The 21336-nt window shown below is 40.3% G+C and overlaps 1 protein-coding gene across 2 annotated transcripts in view; it reads left to right on the plus strand.

Moving 5' to 3' along the window:
- The window catches only part of ITGA8 (integrin subunit alpha 8), a 191623-nt gene that overhangs the window by 38631 nt on the left and 131656 nt on the right, over positions 1-21336 (plus strand). For both annotated transcript variants that reach the window (XM_075587420.1, XM_075587421.1), the window contains 4 exons: positions 5075-5120; positions 7154-7279; positions 17485-17529; positions 21101-21144. In XM_075587420.1, coding sequence (XP_075443535.1) covers positions 5075-5120; positions 7154-7279; positions 17485-17529; positions 21101-21144 — 261 coding nt within the window. The remainder of the gene's footprint in view (positions 1-5074; positions 5121-7153; positions 7280-17484; positions 17530-21100; positions 21145-21336) is intronic.

Genomic DNA, 21336 nt, shown 5'->3' on the forward strand with positions numbered 1-21336 from the left:
TGTCTAATCGCCTCCCACAGTGGAGAGATCCGTGGACAAGACCACAGCATATGTAACAGGTCGGCTGTTCCTCCGCACTGGCGGGGGCACAGGGGAGAGGAACCCGGCACAAACCTTGATAATTTCAGTGGGGTGAGGTACCATCGCATTAGGACTTTATATGCGTTCTCCTTGAGCGTGGTGTATATGGAGCTCTTCGCAGTGGCCATATATATGGCGCTCCATTCTTCATCTTCTAAGTTTTCTCCCAGATCTGTTTCCCATTGAGAACGGAATGAGGGTATCTGCTGCTCATGTTCACCAGAACTGATCACTTCTCCGTATAACTGAGATGTAAGTCCCTTCGTGTCGGTCTCAGCCAGACAGAGCTTTTCGAAAGATGTTAATAGGGGGTATGGGGCAAGTTTGTTATAAAATGCCCTGATCTGGAGGTATCTAAAGAATTCTGAGTGAGGGATCTCTTTTTCTTCCCTGATATGGTCGAATGTTTTGATTTTTCTGTTGTGACCCTCCAGATCTCTAATCCGATTGTAGCCCCTCTGTCTCCAGATTGAGATATTACTGACTGATAGACCTGGAGCGAAATCAGGGTTATTCCAAATGGGTGTTGCCATAGAATGTTTTGTCGTAAGGGAATGCCGAAATTTCGTAGACTCCCAAATTGACACTGAGTTGGTCATCGAGGAGAGCGGCATCGGGGTAAATATTCGCGCCGTTTTAGGTAACCAAATTAAGCTGCTCAGTTCCAGAGGTGCACATGCAGCATTTTCTAATTCCACCCATCTCTTTAATTTTGGGTTAGAATGCCATTGTACAATCTGACTTAATTGTGCCGCCTTATAAGTAAGCTTTTAATGCTTCCTGGAGAGATTTCATTTTTTTTAAGCTGCAGCTCTCTCGAGGTATATGTACTTGTAATTTTAGTGTTTTTGTTTAGTGCATAAAATAGCAGCTATTTTTTTATTTAATCTTATAGCAGCATTTCCAGATGCTTTAGTAAAACTGAACATGTTACATCATATAACAACACTGGGTATCACAGCACATGCAAGAAGTGGAGGGTGTAAGAGTGGGAGGAGGAAGTGAGAGAGGGGGAGGAAGAGTGAGAGTGGGAGTGAGACACAGGGGAGGGAGATAAATACATGAGGGAAGGGAGAGAATGACAGGGAAAGTTGAGTGTCTCGGCATATGTAGTGGATGCGGCGGGCGCCTCTGCGCATGCGCTGCCTCGCTGCAACGGCCGATTGTGCGCATGCTCACACCGATAGCTTCCTGGCTGGTATCGATGAATACATTAGCGCATGAGGGACCCGACGGTCACATCTGCACATGCGCATCCATCCAACTCCCAACGGCCTCTACTGGCAACAATTACATCACACCAGCGGCCTCTACTGGCAACAATTACATCACACCAGCGGCCTCTTCTGCCCACAATAACCTCATTTCCATTACTCGTGCACGCACCTGACATCCTATCCGTTCACTTTCACGTCTCCACGATGCAGTTTTGTACCATCAAAATTTAGTACATGCCACTAAAGAAGTTTCACTTCACAAACCTTGGCCAAATTGAATACCTAACTATCGCCACAGATGAATGTATCACTATCCCCATGACATCATTTTCATTATGTGTGTTCTTGGAATGGTGACTGATGTAGCTGTTCTTTTCAAAGTTCTAAAACTGACTGCTTACATTACATAGTTAAGCTTTTTACCAGCAAAGCACATGCACTGCAGCTCTGTGTAGTTTTAGCAGAACGTAAGTGTGTTTTCTCTTATATTACATGAACAGGAAGCAGCATTAGAATCAGAAGTTTTTTTTTAATGCAACATGGAGGGTTTTATAAGACATTACCATTTCAAAATAACCTTGCTGACAATATTACTCATTTCTCCCCCCCCCCCCCCAAAAGTTATTCTTGCAATATCATTAACAAGTGTTCCGTGACATGTTATCACTGTTACAAATGTTTCCTTATTCACCAACAGCTTTTGTGAAATCTCTCAGCCGCTAAGGCCTCCTCTCGGCTGCACTTTGGAAATAATTAACTAATCTTTTGATTTGGAATGCAGAGAATAAAGCTGAACAGCCAGCTCTTTTTTTTTTTGTTAAATCTATCTGTTATTTCTCATAACTGTCAGTTTATGTTTCTTGTTCTTACTTTAGCTTGTGTAATGTATAACATTGTTATTATTAGGCTTGATGTGCTCATTTCTCTGTTATTGGAATAAAGGTAATTGTGTTATTTTAACTTTGCATTTAGAGTAGCCGTATACAATGGGACTATTTATCCCCTAGAAAATTAACAACCTGACCTATATAATTTGACAGTTTCCCAACATCCTTTTGTCTTCCCTAAATTCACTTTCCCTAGTATAAATATAATTTACAGTAATCCCTGTCCGCAAACCATTTCCGAGGTATACTGTAGTATATATTATACTGTACTTAGGACTGCCATAATTTGCAGCAGGGGTGAGGATACTAATGGGGACTGCAATGGGCACCAGGATGGCACAGCAATATGCCAATCTTTTTATGGCCAATCTTGAACAGATATTCTTAACCACATGCCTCCACAAACCGTGCACACATTACCGATACATTAATGATCAGTGATAACATGTTTATAATATGGACAGAGGGTGAAGAAAATCTAATACAATTTTAAGTGTCCTTGGATTCATTCCATCCATCAATTAAAGTCAAAATAGATTATTCGAAAAACCTAGTGAACTTTCAGAATACCACAGTAACATTGAAGAATCGCAAACTACACATCTGTATACAAGACACACACAGACAGATGTAGTTACCTCCACAACTGCAGCTTCCATCCCACTCATACAAATCGAGCCATCATACACAGCCAGGCTATAAGATATCACTGCATATGCTCTGACACTAAAGACAGGAACAGACACCTCACAACCCTGACTGAATCATTCAGACAGAAGGGATACAAGCCAAAGACTGTTTCCACAACAATCACAACTGCACTTAAAGCCCCACAAGAACACCTGCTCCAATACAACAAGAAAACAATAACACACATACCACTAGTGGCTACATACAACTCTGCCCTAGGGAATGTGAAAAATAACCATAGACCTGTAACCCATGCTGATAGAGGATGAAACATTAAAAGACCTCTTCCCCAAACCTCCCATTCTTGCATTCCGGCAACCGCCAAACCTCAGACAGAAGTTAGTCAATAGAAAAATTAATAACAAACTCAATGATACTGAGAATGGTACAAGACCATGCAACATCACACACTACAAACTTTGTAAACATATATGCTAAAATCCCACAGCCAGTCACAAACATAAAACTCTCAATGTTAAAGGATCATACTGCTGCACATCCAGGAATGTGGTATATATGATTCGATGCAGCAAATGGGACCAACAATGACATTGGGGAAACCAGCCAAAAAACTTCAAACCAGAACAATACAGATACAATAACACACCATAAAGAAGAAAGATATTGCACTGCAGTGGGACACCACTTCTCACATCCAGATCACTCCTTAAATTATTTTAACATTCAAATCCTCAAAGGAATGTTTAAAAGCACTCAAGAATGAAACCATTTACCAAAACAAGAGGACTTAATGCTGATACAGGTTTCTTACACACTATCAGAATTTTGTGTAATGTTTCTCCTTGCCTCTCTGTTAATTTTAATTAACCCCATCTCCCCCCTGCACACTGCTGATGGATGTATAGTCCTATTACTCACTGTCCCTTTCATCCATTTATTGCCCTGTCTGTTTATTCACCATTCTCTCTGCCATTCCTTTCCCACAACATCTGCCTTAGATTGTTATCTGAAGTTTTATATCTGTGTTAAATGCATGGAATATTTTGTAAATTAGAATTGCTTGAACTCAGAAAGAGAGAAAACACGCGAAAGCTTGTCTTATAATATCAATTGTTAGTCTAAAAGGTATCACCTAATAATGAAGTATTCATTTATTTGGGACCAATTCTACTGTAAATTTCTAAAGCTACCAATGACAGCTTCTGATCATAACCAACTCTAATATTGTCCTAGCCCCGTTACTAGTTTCAAATATTTGGACATATGGTTTGACTCCCATTTAACATTTTGGGTTGCACATCTGACATCCAAAACCTATGCCAAACTAGGTGTACTTTATAGGAACACATTATCTCTAAGCCCACTGGTCAGAAAGCGTATCGCACAACAGATGCTAATACCAGTTATAGACTATGGGGTCATAGTATATTGCACAGCACACAAAACTCACTTTAGCAAACTAGACACCATCTACAGTACAATTCAATATGTCCTCCAATGTAACTACAACACACATCACGGTGAAATGTTCAAAGAACTAGATTGGCCATCACTTGAGTATGCGCAAAGTTCATCTTTCCTGTGTTGCCTTCAAATACTTCTCCGGCACGCTGCCCCCGTAGCTGAACAAGCTCCTCACCCCTACCACACACATCAATTATCATCTGAGATCTGGCTCCAAGGGACTCTTCACAGTCCCATGGTTCATCAAAATATACGGCCGCTCCTCCTTCTCTTACCGTGCACCCCAAAACTGGAATAACCTACCTAAGACTCTCAAAGCCGTCCCCAGTTTAAGTTCTTTCAAAACTAAAGCTGTCTCACATTTGTATATGGTCTGTAATTGTTACATACGCCTATAACATATTTTATCCTTAACTATCCATGCAATTTCTTTATATACAGTATTATGTATAACCCTGTTCACCTAATGTACTGTAACCATTGATTTGTAACCATGTATCTGTCATCATAACTCTGTACCAAGGACATACTTGAAAACGAGAGGTAACTCTCAATGTATTACTTCCTGGTAAAACTATTTATAAATAAATACATTTACTTGACTACTTCCACTTCGTTCATAGTACAAGATACTGTACAAGCTTTATAAATCTTTTGTATCATTAAAATAATCTGATCAATCAGACTATAGACTAGATTATAGGACGCATTTTGTTAAAAGACTGCTCTTAGATGTAAAGTGGTAATGAGTTTCATTTTTTCCCTTCTGTCTAGAATGGGGACATAGCATTGGGCGGACCTGGCAGTTTTTACTGGCAAGGTAAGATTTGTGTAACTGTGGCAGCTACAATAATATTAGATTATTGAAACAGTTCCCAGTCTGGGTATTTGTGGAATGAAACATGCAAAACTGTTTGCTTAATTTCATTATATATATAACATTACCATTCTCTCATCCGGTAAAGAAAGACTGCACTCAGTAATCATGAAAATCTGTATTGGGCATCTGAATAGAAATATGCAAATGTAAATACAACTGTATGCTCATCTGCATGTCTTAGGCAGGTCTACAACCCCGCCCTTCACCATTATCACCCAGCACACAGCACTTTCACTGCAGCAAGGGACTTTGGGAAATGATATGCAAATGATAATGGTGAAGGGCGGGGTTGCAGACCTGCCTAAGACATGCAGATGAGCATACAGTTGTATTTACATTTGCATATTTGCTTTGCTGTGGAGGGTTTTTGTCACTTTTTTTTACTCACCATAACTTAACTCAGTATATATATATTTATATTGTTGGTTATATAGAGGTAAACAAAAGTGGGATACTTGTGATTGCTGAAATGGTCCAAAAGGTGGTCTTTTTCTTGTGAGCACTTGTATTGCACTATCATGAATCTACCCTGTGGTCATAAAGTTATTGCTTCCTGTAGTAAAACACTGTATTACACAATAACATTGTACATTATTTAATATATACGTGTCATTTTCCTTTATAAAAACGAGTGATCATGGATTCACTAAAGTGTGCTATTTTGTAACTTATCAAAAATAAATGATTAAAAACATAAATTTGTGTGCGCCTGTTCGAAAGAGTTCTTCTTTTGTTTGTGCCATTTTTGCAACTTTTTTTTGGAGATGAATGAGATTAAAATAATTGTAAATCTTCTCCCCAACAAGGTTGAGAAATAAAATACATCTTTTAATTTATTGGTAACTTAATGTTACTTTATGTGTTTACTTTGTATACTTTGTGTGAATTAGAGGGTTCATTGGTAATATTCTTTCCGCATGAAATATGGTTCTCTGTGCAAACCCTTAGAAATTATTGAGTATGTTTAAAATAGTAAACAAAATACATTCATTTCCAGTCCTGTTTATTTCACTGCCCCTGCAGCATGTGTTAGATCAGGGATGCTCAATTCCAGTCCTCAAGTCCCCTCAACAGGTCAGGTTTTCAGGATATCCCTGCTTCAGTATAGGTGGCTCAATCAGTCCCTGCTTCAGCAGAGGTGGCGCAATCAGAGGCTCAGTCTTTGACTGAGCCTCTGTTTGAGCCACCTGTGCTAAAGCTGGGATATCCTGAAAACCTGACCTGTTTGGGGAGCTTGAGGACTGGAGTTGAGCCCCCTTGTGTTAGAGGCTGGGTAAATTGACTGCTTTACTAAGAGTCTTGCACTGTTGATACTGTGCTGGTTTCACAAAATCAACTAAGCAGTAATTATGTATTTTATTACAGTATTTATTCTGAATGAACTAAACACACATAATACAGTTGCAGGTAATTGCTACAGATGTCATTTGTTCTGCTAAAAATATAATGTTTGTTAAGGATTTGTATTATGCCTAACATAAAAACCCAGTGAACCAGTGATCTGTTAACCAGGGACCTTTTTATAGTCCAAATTCTTCCGGTCATAAAAATTAAACGGATGTCAAAATGGATTTAGAATTGGTTTTCACTTGACCTGGTCAGATGGGTTAGATGTGTTTGCTATCCTTGTACAGAGACAGTAATTACTACATGAAAATACACCACACACACACAAACAAACATATTGTGGCGTGGACATATTACACACATCTTCATAACTGAACTTAGGACATACAACACATTTCATATCTGTAAACTTTTGTTCCATTCATTGTATCACTTTGCAATGTGTTTCATCAAGGAACTGGCTTCCCTTCTCCTGCCCACTAAGACGTTCATTGTTCTTCCCACTCGCCTCGTCTCCATCATGCCCCGCTTGTTATGTGAAATAGTGTTTGTTTTTCTGACTTAATATCAATAGACTACGTTCTGGTTGTCTCGTGATGCCTCAACGTTTGTAATCTTGAACTTAGGACAAGTCATCACCGCCAGTATCGCAGACATAATTAGAGACTATAGCTTCAAGGACATCATCAGGAATGTAGCTGGGGAAAAGCAAACCACGATGGCACAATCTGTCTATGATGATAACTACCTAGGTAAGACACTGAATGAAAAATGCTCATGTCGCTCAATGTTTTACATGACTCTAAATGACTCTAGTTTTACATTTTAATTATGGAAAAGCATGTGTGATTTCCTTTGAATCTGCTTGCATCATTACACCAAAGCTGCCCATAAAACTTGGAATAATTACCTTTTTGAAATTCAACACAGTAATGAGCAGTATTTTAGGAGATTTTTAAACTTTACTGTAACAAAGGGAGTGTGATGGTAATCGTAGATACAGTACCACCATGTACACCCGTACATTTCTGTTTTAATTGTAAGTTGTTTCTCCGCTGTTCTCGCCCTTCTAACCCCAGACCCTGGCTAAACTGCCATACACACATGCTCCGCTCCTGCATTCGCTCTTCTGAACGCCTCAGGAGGAAAACTCAGACGCTCCTACTCTGTTAGAACTCTGGCCTCTCTCGGGCTTAGCAAAGCAACTTCTCTTCACTATTCAACACTCACAAGTCTAACCCAGGCGGCCTCTTCTCTGTCTTTGACTCTCAACTCAGACCATTTATTTGTTAGCTGTTTTCTTCCTGCATTTCACCTCAGAACTTTGCTAATTATTTTAAGACTAAGGTGGATTTAATGCATCAAGACATCCCTTCTGTGCCCTACTTCATATTCTACACCTCTTTCTAACTCTCCTCCTGCCTTCCTTTACTCCTTTTCCTCTGTCACAGAGATGGAAGTAATGCTGTTGATCTCCTCCTCATCCATTATTTATCCCATTCACTCCCATCTTCGCAAACATCCTGCTTCCACTCTAATCCCTACACTCACACATATGTTCAACTCTTCTCACAACTGTGGTACCTTTGCCACGTCCTTCAAGCATGTGACAGTTATCTTTACTCAAAAATAGCAAGCTTTACCCTACCTGTCTCTTTAACTACCTCCCTGGCTCCCTCATGCATTTTAATTCTAAAGTCCTTGAATACCTTGTATTCTCTCACTCCTAACTCCTATTTTCTCATAGACCCTCTACAATCTGGCTTCAGCACTGCTCACTACACTGAAACAGCCCTGACCAAATTAACACATGATCTTCATGCTGGGAAACACCAATGTCATTACACCCTGATTATATTCCCCCTCCTATTGTTCTTTCAGTGTCTTGTTTGCTAACATCAACCTTTTCCTCCTCTGTCAATCTCTCTGTGGGGGTATCCCAGGAGTCTGCACTTGGACCTCTTTTCTTTTCTCTCTAGACACTCACTGAAGGTGACCGTATCACATCTTTTGGGTTCAAATATTACCTCTATGCTGACGACACACAAATTAACTTTTCAACCTCATACCTTACACCTGCTGTCTGAATGCCGTATATCATCCTGGATGGCCCTCTGCTGACTCAAACGTAAAATGTCAAAGACGGACATCCTCATACTTACTTCAACGCCTGGCTCTACTGCCCTCTTCTCCATAACTTTTGGCATATACCCAGTGTCACAAGCATGCTGCCTAGGTGTCACATTTGACTTTCCCCCTCCCCACCCATTCACAATGTTGATTTTTCCTCTGTAACATTACAAAGATACACCCTTTTTCTCTGTCGCTCTACTGGTAAAAACTCTAATACATGCCCTTATTCTCTCCCGTCTCGACCATTGTAACCTTCTACTGTCTGACCTCCCTACCTCTCACCTGTTTCCCCTTCAATCTATCCTAAACACTGCTGCTAAAATTACTTTACTCTCCCCTAAATCTGAGCTCCTCTCCTGTTGAAATCCCTCACCCGGGTCCCTATTAAATAATATATTAGTTACCCAATTCTTCTCTCTTTTATGGCAATACATTCCTCTGCCCCTCCACTCATCTCAGCCCCAATTTCTCGCTATATACCTGTCCGCCTTTTGCGTTCTGCTCTAGGATGCCTTCCATCTACCTCTTTTATATCTAAAATCGCTCTCACTCACTGCCCCACACCTCTGGAATGCCTTGAACTTAATATCCAACTAGGACCATCTCTCTCCACCTTTAGAAAAATTGGAAAAATATGGTGCTCATATACAAGTGTGTGCACTGCATATATTTGTTTCACATAATCATCACTGAAGCATCAGTTAGCACACTGCAACCATCCATTGAACTAAATGTCCATAAACATGTGCAGGGGAACAAATGACCTAGCGATGTCCACTTGACTACCGCAGCCAATGGCCTTTGTATATAAACCCCTCTCTAAGCCAGAACATCCCCAATAATAGGATCAAAGGTAAACATATGAGGGCTAGAGCCCATTACCTGCCCCTGGGGGTAGCCAGAGTTAATCCAGTGTTGCAGTGTTCCGGATCGTGCAATCCTGTAGGGTAGAATTAACATCAAACAGTGTAGAGCAAGGGGCACAGCAGTAAAAAGATTTTTCCATGGAAAAATAATTAGAGGGCAACTCCAAAATAAAAATAAAAGGTATTTAATTCATCAGCTCACAAAAAAGTGAAACAAACGCACCAACGCGTTTCATCCCGTGGTACTTTGTCAAGGTGTTTACACCCACGTCCCACGGGATGAAACGCGTTGGTGCGTTTGTTTCTTTCACTTTTTTGTGAGCTGATGAATTAAATACCTTTTATTTTTATTTTGCCCTCTAATTATCTCTCCACCTTTAGGACTTTTCTTAAAACACATTTCATTAATGGGGCATTTTGGCAGCTCCCTTAGCTGATACTATGCATTTCATATGCATTTACCATGACCTTTTGCAGACGCACTTACCATAACACCCTCCTACTGTATCTGTATGTTCCCCCTACTTGGAACTTAGATTGCAAGCTCTTCTGGGCAGGGACTCTTATTCCTAATGTTAATTTTATATCTGAAGTGCTTATTTCTGTTATGTCACCTATTATTATGTCTTGTGTATTACTGCTGTAAAGCACTGTGTACATTGATGGCACTATGCAAATAAAGCTATACATACATTGTTTCTTAAGATTCTCTCCCTTTCTGTATGTAAAGCATAACATTACAGGATCCATAAGGAGCTTTGTTTATTTGTTTAGTAGGTTTAGAATGTATTTAAATCAGTACAGTGCCACTGAGTAATAATGGTAATCTTGGGAAATAAAACTACTAAATCTGGAGCATGTATCTACAATCTTAACAGTAATGCTTTGTATAAACAGGATGTAGGTCATTTAGATACTTCCTTCATATTGTGTTGGTTTCATCATTAAGGAATATTTGTTTTCCTAAAAAATCTTTCAGACAAACGCAAATAACGAACATTTAAAAAAAAATAATGCATTTTCAGTATATTAAAGTAGGACTTTTAAGGCATCTAACTACCTACTACCATCACATTACTTGGTCCTCATTGTCTGTGCACTGACTTGTGTTGGCAAAAGGATGGGACTTTGTGGTAAAGTGGCTCATTCTTTGGGATATATCAGGATCAGCGGCGGATTTCTAAATTTGCTGCTCCATGGCACTTTCCTGTGTCTGCCGCCTCCTTGGTGCCGCCCTCCTGCTCCTTTGGAATCCTGGCGTCAAATGACGCTGCAACGTCACCAACGTGACGTCGTATGGTGGCATGTTGCCATGGAAACACAACCTTATGACATCATAGGCAGCGAGACGCTGGGTGACATCATGGTGGGGGTGTCCGCCGCATCATTTCGATGTCTGGATTCCAAAGGAGCAGGAGGGCGGCATTGAGGAGGCGGCCGACATAGGCAAGTACCTTCCCATTAGGTCCGATAGGCCTAACAGCTTGGCAAAATGTTGCCACCTTAAGCAGGATGGGCCTAATGGGAAATCTGACACTGATCAGGATGCAGTGTAAATAGCAAAAGACAGGGGTGCCCAATGCTCCGTCCAATTGACAAAACATATATGGTAAATAGTATAAAGTTTAAATACTTCAATAATAATAATAATAACTTGGTTATTTAGTTTAACCCTGGCCATAGGTGAAATCAGGTGTGTATGTCTGGCTTCAGGCTTAGGGGTGATCCCCAGCAGCAGGAAGGAGTAGATAGAGGGTGTGAATAGAGGATTTGTGTGGTGTTTTTTATTGAGGGGTAAAGAAGTTGTTGGGAGAGAGGTGTATAAATAATGGTGCCGTGTGGAGTGGGGAAGTTGGAGAGAACAGAGACGTTCACAAAGGAGTGAGGAAACAGTAAACCGCAAAAGCAATAGGGAGGGCATAGTGAGATGCAGGAGGAGAGACTTCCCAGGTACTAGAGGATAGAAAGAGTACAAATAATCACAGCTTTGGAAAGTTAATTTCTCACAGTTGCAAAGTTGTTGTTGTGCGGAGTCCAGATCTTCCTCAAATCTTCACCTCCAATTTCAACTCCAAAATGTACTCTGCCAGACACTTTAGATGTGACACACAGCCAAATGGCTTCACAGCCTAGCTGGATGGTCTTAAGTACCCTAAAATACAGGCTCTTGACTAACAATTAAAGGAGGGTGAAAAAATAAAATAAAAGTGCGCTACTAGTAATAATGTGTTGTCCTGTCACAACACTATTGTGACGTAAGACAGATTGTGACAAAACCACAAACACCAAAAATAAATATGTGTATACATATGTGTGAATATAGGACCTTAATAGGAGTGAAGGAGCGTCTGCAGCTGTATAAATTGGGTTGCTCAATACCCACACACTACAAGAAAAGGACAAAAAAACAGAGCACAACACTCATAGTGCATTACATTTATATAAAAAAAACATATAAAAATGGTAAGTATTGTGCGTACATCAAAGAGAAATAAAACGAGCATGTCATATGACAATTCACATGTTACCACATCACGACCGGATCTTGCTGAAAAGGGAACCTCTCTCGTCACACACCGGGTGTAGTCCGCAGATGTCCCAAAATTTCAGGTAGGTAGCACCACCGGGGGGCACTGGACAATCCTTCCAAGTACCCTGATGGTAGGGACGGGGCAGTCCCAAAGGCCTGTGAACAAGTCCCGTTCGCGGCAATAACCCAGAAGAGCTACCATGGGACGTAGTGCATATAGCAGTACCTCACTACCAGCGTGAAACTGCAGGTGAATCCAAAGAGCAGCGTGTGGCAGCAGGGGAGAAGATGCCAAATGCCCGGTGTCTAGCAGTGATACAAGCACCAGATGCGTCGCTCCTCGATGACGTCACCAAAACGTGAAGGCACGAAGCCGCTACCAGTGGCAATCAGGAACAGTGTTGACAATCTAACGTGTTTCGTAGCACAGCAAGGCTACTTCATCAGAGATAGCCAATCTTAACAGATATTCCCAATAAATACCCTTGAGCCCACACCGATAGGCCGGACATAGGGGGCATGCCCGACCAATCAGTGAGGGGCCAGCGGGGAACAGCACAACTGCAAGATAAGTCTTGCTAATAGTAACACATATATATATATTTTTAATTAAACACATTACATATGCTGTAAAAGGGAAAAAGAGAAAAAAAGGTTAAAATGTGTTAAAAATCGCAAGGGCTACAAAATACCCTTTTCAGCAAGATCCGGTCGTGATGTGGTAATGTGAATTGTCATATGATAATAATAATAATAATAATAACATGTTCTTGTATAGCGCTGCTAGTTGTACGCAGCGCTTTACAGAGACATTTTGCAGGCTGAAGTCCCTGCCCCATGGAGCTTACAATCTATTTTTTGGCGCCTGAGGCACAGGGAGATAAAGTGACTTGCCCAAGGTCACAAGGAGCCGACACCGGGAATTGAACCAGATTTCCCTGCTTCAAACTCTCAGTGCCAGTCAGTGTCTTTACTCACTACCCTCTTCTCTATATGACATGCTCGTTGTATTTCTCTTTGATGTACGCACAATACTTACCATGTTTTATATGTTTTTTTAATATAAATTTAATGCACTATGATCGTCGTGCGCTTTTTTTTTGTCTTTTTCTTGTAATTAAGGGAGGGGTTTGCCTAATCAACTCTGTGTCTGTATATTTAGAAACTTTTCTCATTCTCCTCACATTTTGCTTCTCACTCTGGGTCTGTCTCTTTCTTTTTTCCTTTCTCCTCTGAATTTCTTATTTCTCCTTTCATTTTCTGTTGCTCACCTCTGCTTGGTCCTTTCACCAACTGAACCTCGTCTCAAAGTTGCTCCAAGTTTGTTTTACTTCTACTTCCCTTACACTGTAAATGTAATCCTTTCTTTCTTTCTTTCTTTCTTTCTTTCTTTAACCCTTTGCTTATTCTTTTTCTTTTTTTTTAAATGGCATTTTAATTAAACAAAAAAAAAATTTGCTGATTTTTATCAGTGTAATTTACATAGAAGTCTATGAGAAAATTCAGTGCGGCTGACCACAAATCAGTGATACTCACAGAAAATCAGTGTAGACATGTCTGCCTATGACATCCAGGTTGCATCACGAGGTTTGGCTTGCTGATAGCATTATAATGTTCCCTGAATGTCATACCTCTTTGCTCCTGTCTTTGTCTGATAGCAACCGGGGCTCCCACAGATCCATTATCAGAACAGAAAGGGAGGACTTCCCATTCCTCAAGTCAGGAGGTCGGTCAAGGTCGTGTGATTTCTACACTCCTGCTGATCACATGACCCAGAGCCAGTAAATCTGTAGCACTAAATGGGACCAGACCTCAATGAGAATATAGCACGGTCGCCTTAGTTGCAATGGTTAAAGTAGTGGATTATTTGATAGGAGAGTATATGATCAGAATGAAAAGTGGTGGTAAGAACACTGCCTTTGAAGTGAATGAACCTAATTTGAATGTCAGCCCTCATTCAGAGAAGTTATGTTGTCCTCCTGCTCCTCGGGCACCAATATAAATTTGAAATCTCCTTAGGGCAGGGATTCATTGTGCTTACAAAAATAATATGCACAGAGCTATTTTGACAGAACTATGTGAAAATAATCACTATTAAATATAGTTGAATATATATATATATATATATCTTGATAACAGGCATCCCATTATGTATCCAGCCACTAAATGACTAGTGCACGCGCCTAACAGCAAATCAAAAGATAGATAAATACTCCACAAATAGAGGAGAAAAGCAGAGCACTACAGTGAAAAAGCAGAAAGAGAGATGCATATCCCAAAGTAGTAAAAATGAAAATTGTATTGGATCATGGTTTGATACAGGCTAGTCGATTTATCAAGCTTGATAAAGCACCTTGGTGTGAAACGCGTAGGTGTGGGCTACTAGCCTGTATTATACCTTGATCCAATACATTTTACATTTTTACTACTTTGGGATACGCCTCTCTCCTTTTGCTTTTGCATTGGTAGTGCTCCGCATTTCTCCCCTTTTTGCATCCAGTTCTTCTCCTTCAGCGGACTTCACACGATTTACCTTAGGACACTGTATAGCCAGCGGGACCCTGCATTATACAGTGAGTCCTCTGCTACATATCTATACTGACTGAAACAGGGTTTTGACCCCCTTATTGTACACACCATTCTTTCTGGACACAAGGATGTGTTTGAATCCTCACTGCAGTGTTCTGTGGGATCTATCCAGTTAGGTGTCTTTATGGGGACGCTTACCTGCTTGCACAATATTATACCAGCTACTGGAAATATGCACTGATTACATCAAGCTGTATCAGATTTACCTAGTCTGTCATTAGTTCTCTTAGCATCATACCGTTTTTTTGAATATTATCTGATGAAATAGACACAGCACTGTAAAGTTGAATATCAAAATATGAACTGTATCATCCAAAGTACTGAAATCAACATTTCTGTCCTTTCTGGCACCTTCCCTGGGATTTTAATATATATATAAATATATTTAAAAAAATATATATATATTTATATATATTAAAAAGTGAAGTTCGTAACCGGCACCCCTTTAATAATGGTATAAAAGTCTGGTGCTAGTCCCATAAGAAAATAGAGCATACGTTACCAGCAATGAAGATGGCAAGAAGGAGACAGCACTCAGTAAGTGTCACGGATGCTCACCACAAACCAGGGCTGGACCGCGGGGCTGAGGAGGGGATGTGAAAACACCGACCTAGGCCGCAAAGCCGGGTCCGGGTTGCGCAGCTCGTGATCGTGGGTTAACTGGGTCAGGGCAGGAGAGTGTAGGATCGTAGTAGGTACTTGCCGTAGTAGGGATTGGAGAGCGGAGAGTAGTCAAATTCCGGAGCCGAGGTCGAGGAGAGAGCAGAGTAGTCGAATTCCGAAGCCGAGGTCCAAGGATGCCATAGGTCAGGAGTCCGGTACAAGGCTGGGGGTCAAGATTCAAAGACAAGAGAACAAGGCAAGGCAGGCTTGTAACAAGCACGACAAACACAAAATATGCTCAGCAATCAGCCCAGGGCTGATTGAAGCTATATACTAGAAGGAACCAATTGGAAGGCTTACCCAGAGATGAGGTCAGAGGTAAGTTGAACGCCGGTAGGAGGATGCAGGGTGCAGGACAGGTGTACAGGCAGCATTGTGATTGCCAGAGTCCGTGGTATTGGTGTGCGCGCGCCCGTGATGCGCGACCTCGGCGGGAGCACGCAGCAGTGCCTGTGCTAACCAGTGGTCTTGCTGGTACTTGCGAGAGTCTGTCGCGACAGCGCATTCGTGTGCGCGCCCCCGTCGGTTCGGGAGCAGTGGCAGCATGCCCCCTGAGTCTGCGCGTGCCTCCGACGGGAGGAGCGGATGCGCGTGGATCCCTGGAATGGAGAGTCGCGGGAGGTAAGGGCTGCGAGCAGCCGGCCCTTACAGTAAGTAATCAAAGAAAAGATATATTTGATGTATGACACACAGAACCGACGTTTCGATCCACACAGGGGCATCTTCAGGCATCCCCCCTGATGAAGATCCCCTGTGTGGATCGAAACGTCGGTTCTGTGTGTCATACATCAAATATATATTTTCTTTGATTACTTACTGATTGCAGTCTCCTTCTTGCCATCTTCATTGCTGGTAATGTATATATATATATATCACACACACAAAGATGTAGCGTTAAGGTGGAATATAGTGATTAGTGATATAAGATGTAAAATTAATATACTTACATAAAATACTTAAATATTAAACTAAAACTATATATTACAACAAACCATAACGTGACCAGTGATAAAAGGATAAGTCCAAAATAATGTTCCAATTAGAAATCCAGAGAGGTGATAGTTCCAACAAAAACAGATCCAGGGAGCACTTTGCAGCTTCAGATAAAGTGGTATAGCCAACCACTATGAAATCTATGAACAAAAAACAGAGAGAAGCGCAGGCTCCATAGCATGTAACTGTATAACAATTGGGTACATTTATTAAAAACAGCAGTCCCAAAGAATTGCACTTACAGGATTAAAAAACACCAACCATACATTGGAGAGAAATCTCTATTATGGGTCATCCACGGGGGTGGGGTAGTCTGAGATAGGCGGGGTGCACCTGATAAGATGATAGCCACATCCAGCTCCTGCCACGAGCTGGCGCCAATCCGCTGCACCATATAGTGCCTCTGCGTCCTCCGCTCATGCTTCAGTCAGGTACCGGCAGCAGAAACATCAGCTGGCTAGATTGCTGGAACGCCACCCTCACGTGATGACATCACCGACCCTACGCGTTTCGTCACGTTGTGTGACTTCGTCAGGGGGTGTTTGATTGGTCAATAACAGCCAATTAAATAGGCTGGAGTTCATGTAGAACTATTCTAACCACACGGTTACTGATTCGACATATTCAATGACTTTACAACTTGCATAAACATTTATAATTCAAATAATTACTCAAATTAACAATAATGGTTGGATTGTTCACACCATACCCCAAGAATCAGTACATTTAATAAATGTACCCAATTGTTATACAGTTACTGTACATGCTATGGAGCCTGCGCTTCTCTCTGTTTTTTGTTCATATGTACTGTATATATATATATATACAGTATATCTCAAGTACAAGTAATTTCTAAAAGAAAAATACTTTTTGCTTTGTTTGTGTGGGGTTAAGCCTATAATAAATACTTTAACATGTCATGTTGCTACAGTAACTACCTGCACTTGTATGGATGGTTACATGTTTTTTACAAGTGATCATAATATAAAAACGTACAGTATTTTGCATTAGAGACCCAAACATATAGAAGTCATAAATTCATCCAGCCTAATTGTTTTCTTTCCTGACGCCACTTCTCTTTCATGGGATACTTCATGAACAATCTTGCCTTCCTCTTAGATGCATGTTTCTTTGAAAGCAATTGATTAGACATTGTCTAACTTTTAATTGTTTTCCTGTACAGGATACTCAGTGGCTGTCGGAGAATTTACTGGCGATTCTGAACAAGGTAATATGCTAACTCCAAACCACAAATCCATGTGCATTAAACGTCTTATAATAGCAGCATCCTTTCAAAGCATTTCTCAGGATGACTAATGTGTCTCTTGTTAACGGTGTGTATTAAATATTAAAATATAGGTTACCATTACCAAAACGATAAAGAAAGTAAATAGGAAGGAATAAATCATGTGTGGGGAATTGATGTTAATGCAGTGTAGTTAGAAGCATAGTTCTACAATATACAGAGAAAAACTGGAAAATGAACTACAGATGGGACCTATGTCATTGGTTGCCAAGTAACATACATATCACATATTTTCTGCCTGATTCAGTACTAATTTGTGTCCAGAAGTGCATTGCTGCTTACCATTATTTAGCATTATTTAGCCAGCATGGCCAGTAGTCTGGGTCAAGTCTTTATTTTCCTTTTTTATTCTTTATGTATTTCCTTATTTCCATAGTCTTTATTTATTTCTAAAGATGCCCCACGCCCACATGATATAGTCTTTATATGGAAAGAAATTAAATGTGTATTTAAACGACCATTCCAATTGTCAGTCAATGCAATAACAGACTTATTCCATTATTGTCACCTTTTATTGGACCAAGAGAAGTTAAGTTCCTCAGATACAACCTGAAGAAGAACCCTGTAAGGTGTGAATGCTTGTACTGTACACTTAACATATGTTGGTCCAATAAAAGTGATCATGCAAAATATTTTTTCCTTTTTTTTTTTTACATAAATAAGGGACCACTATGGCTCAAATCCTTTTTTGGTCCATTATTGTTGAAATGCTCCCCCACGCTCCCTCCCCCCTTTTTTTTTACATAGGTGGAAAGCAGGGGGTCCTCTGAGCTGACTGTAGTAATATCAGCTCTGGGGATTCCCGACATGCAAACTGGGGAAGTTAGCGTCTGTATTTCCTGGTCCTTTAAATTCCCAGCATCATTCAGGCCAATAAGAAGACACGACGAATGACGTTATGACATCCTATTGGCCTGCGTAATGCGGGAGATTTATACCACCATTTTGTTTCCACTGTAGAGGATGGTAGCAGTGCTACGTTTACAGGTATGTATCTCAGGAACCAGGGAGCCTAAATTTATGTGGTCCACCTTCTCACCTGCATAAAAAAAGGGGGAGCAAAAACGTTCTCGTGGGGGACTGCTGCTTTAACTAATGCGTGCCACATAAGGAGTACAACTGTGGTTTGTATGACATGTTATAAACAAACATCTACTGTATATTCAGTTTTAAAAGTGTACTAGTAAGAGGGATGTGGATATAATTATTATTATTATTATTTTTAATATTTAGTTTATTAGAAATCTGACATCTATGAACATTTTCTGCATTTGCTCTGCCACTACAAGGGTAAATCTTATTTTGAACATACAATTCAACCAGTGTTGCTTCCATGTCTATATCAGTGTACGTTTCACAGTTTCTATTGTTACAGGTTGTTAACATGTTCAGATACTGTGTATCAATGTTAAACAGTGAAAATGAAATAAATGACACAATGCAATATATTGCAAGTTAAGGTTCTTATCAATCATACCAGTCTTTTGCGTTTCTGTATTAACCTTCCTATTCCCCTGTCTTTAGAGATGTCATTTGTGTTTGTTTTACCCCATTCGTCACGTTGTGTGGTCCTAGCCCTTGTGTTTGTGCACTCTCTGTTAAGTTAATTGTGCTAGACTAGGGGTGGCCAACTCCAGTCCTCAAGGGCCACCAACAGGTCAGGTTTTTAGGATAGCCCTGCTTCAGGACAGGTGGCTAAATCAGTGGTTCAGTCATTAACTGAGCCACTGATTGAGTCACCTGTGCTGAAGCAGGGCCACACCTGATCTGTTGTGGACCTTTGAGATCTGGATTTGGTCACCATTGTCCTAGACAATGCATATAACATTATTGATCTTCTTTATTATATATATATAATATAAATATATATATTTATAATATAAGAATAATAATATATAGTATACATATTATCCAGACTTAGTGGTAAGGATTTAGGGGCCATACTTAGGGTCTGTAATTAGATACCATCATGAATATGATTTTAATGTAACCCCTCCCGTTTTATAGCAGAATTGTACCATATGCATATCGCCCCATGTTCTAAAGCATTGAGTTCTCGTGCATCCAAGTACAGCACCACGTTTTTAGGGGTACTTTGAGCTTTACAAAGAGTTGTTCCAAAAGAACAGGAGGTTATAATGCTGAAACTGCAGACGTAGAAATGATTGTAACAGGAACCAGCTGCAAACAGAACCTGTATGTGTGAGAGACCCTTGCTAGCCAGATGAAAGGCTCAACTAATGCCACTTCCACCATATAACAAGCTGTTCCTGACGGGAGATCACATTGATTGAGTGTGTTTTTGAAAGAAACTTCCTTTAACCAAGCCCTCCCTACAAGTTTATTGTAGGCTAGAATGTACACTTTGTGGGATCCTAAACGTAATCTGCATGTCATATGTCATGAAAATAACAAGTAATGCTTTTTTGCTTTTGTCTTACTCACCATAACTTATTTTGTGTCTGGCTGTAGCCATTTTCAGCTTCACATTGCAAGGCCAGTATAACCAGCCTCACACTGGTGAGACCCACGAGGTTGAAACAACTGTCTGTGAGTAGGTTTACTGGCTCTGCACTTCTTTAACACATGCTGTTCTGAAAAGGCTGTGTAATACGGCAAGCATACGTTTATTAGAGTCCATGTGGAAATGGACAAGAAGCAAAAAGTGTCATTTGCATGTAATTACCCAGAATCTCTTGCTGCAGTGGCAGCATTGTATGCTAAGAGATAATGGGGAAAGGCAGGGTTGCAGACCTGTCTGAGTCATGTGAATGTGCTCACAAGTGGTACAGTATTTTTATTAGCTGTTTTCTGATAACCAACAGGGTCCTCTTACTGTATACATCTATCTCACACATTTCCAGTGAACAAATACAATCATTTTGTTTACGCGCCTTAGGACAGATTGACTAAATATTGCTACACCTTTTGAGATTATTCAAGAAAATAGGCCATAAAGTGCCTTATGCTGCAACACTACGTAGTAAGTACTGTATGAGCCATAGTCTGTTATGTTTTAGTCACCAGTCCATATTCAGAGGTATGCTTACATAGATGTATTGGTCCTCAGTTTGTTTCTATGATGATTCTTGTACACATATAGCAGACTTCACTGTTCTCTCCCTTGTGATGTGTTGGGGTATATTGCACTATTCTGCAGCAATGTTACCACGGAATCAGGCGAAAACTCTGCAATCTTCTGTTAAGGTCTCTGCGGGAACTAAGTCACATGCTACTGCACACATCTAGCTGCTTTTTAAACTTGTGACTGGCTTACTACTGTTACTATTTTACCTGTATCCGAGTTTTTTGTTTCCTTTAATTATAAAGCTAAGAGATCATTTTCACCCTTTTTTTATTTTTCTCAATTCTGATTTGATAATATTTCCATAATTTTAAAATATTGTTTTTGTTCCACTGATTTCACTGATTTGACCTCCTGTAACTAGTAGAGCTAAGCTTTCTAAAGGGTTCGTTTTGATTTTGTTTACAGAGATGGTGGCTGGAGTTCCTAGAGGCGCGCAGAACTTTGGATATGTATGCAATTATATTCCATCAATGTATCTATGCAAAACAGTCATTTTCCATTACACTTGCACATTTACATCATAACATGCTATGTTAAACGCTGTGATATACGTTATTATATAGGGATATGTTGCTTTGCTATTATAATCTTGTCAATCATGGCTGCTTGACTCTGCATGGCTTCTCAAATGTTCTTAGCCT

This window comes from Ascaphus truei, chromosome 2 (assembly GCF_040206685.1).
Source record: "Ascaphus truei isolate aAscTru1 chromosome 2, aAscTru1.hap1, whole genome shotgun sequence".
NCBI lineage: Eukaryota > Metazoa > Chordata > Amphibia > Anura > Ascaphidae > Ascaphus > Ascaphus truei.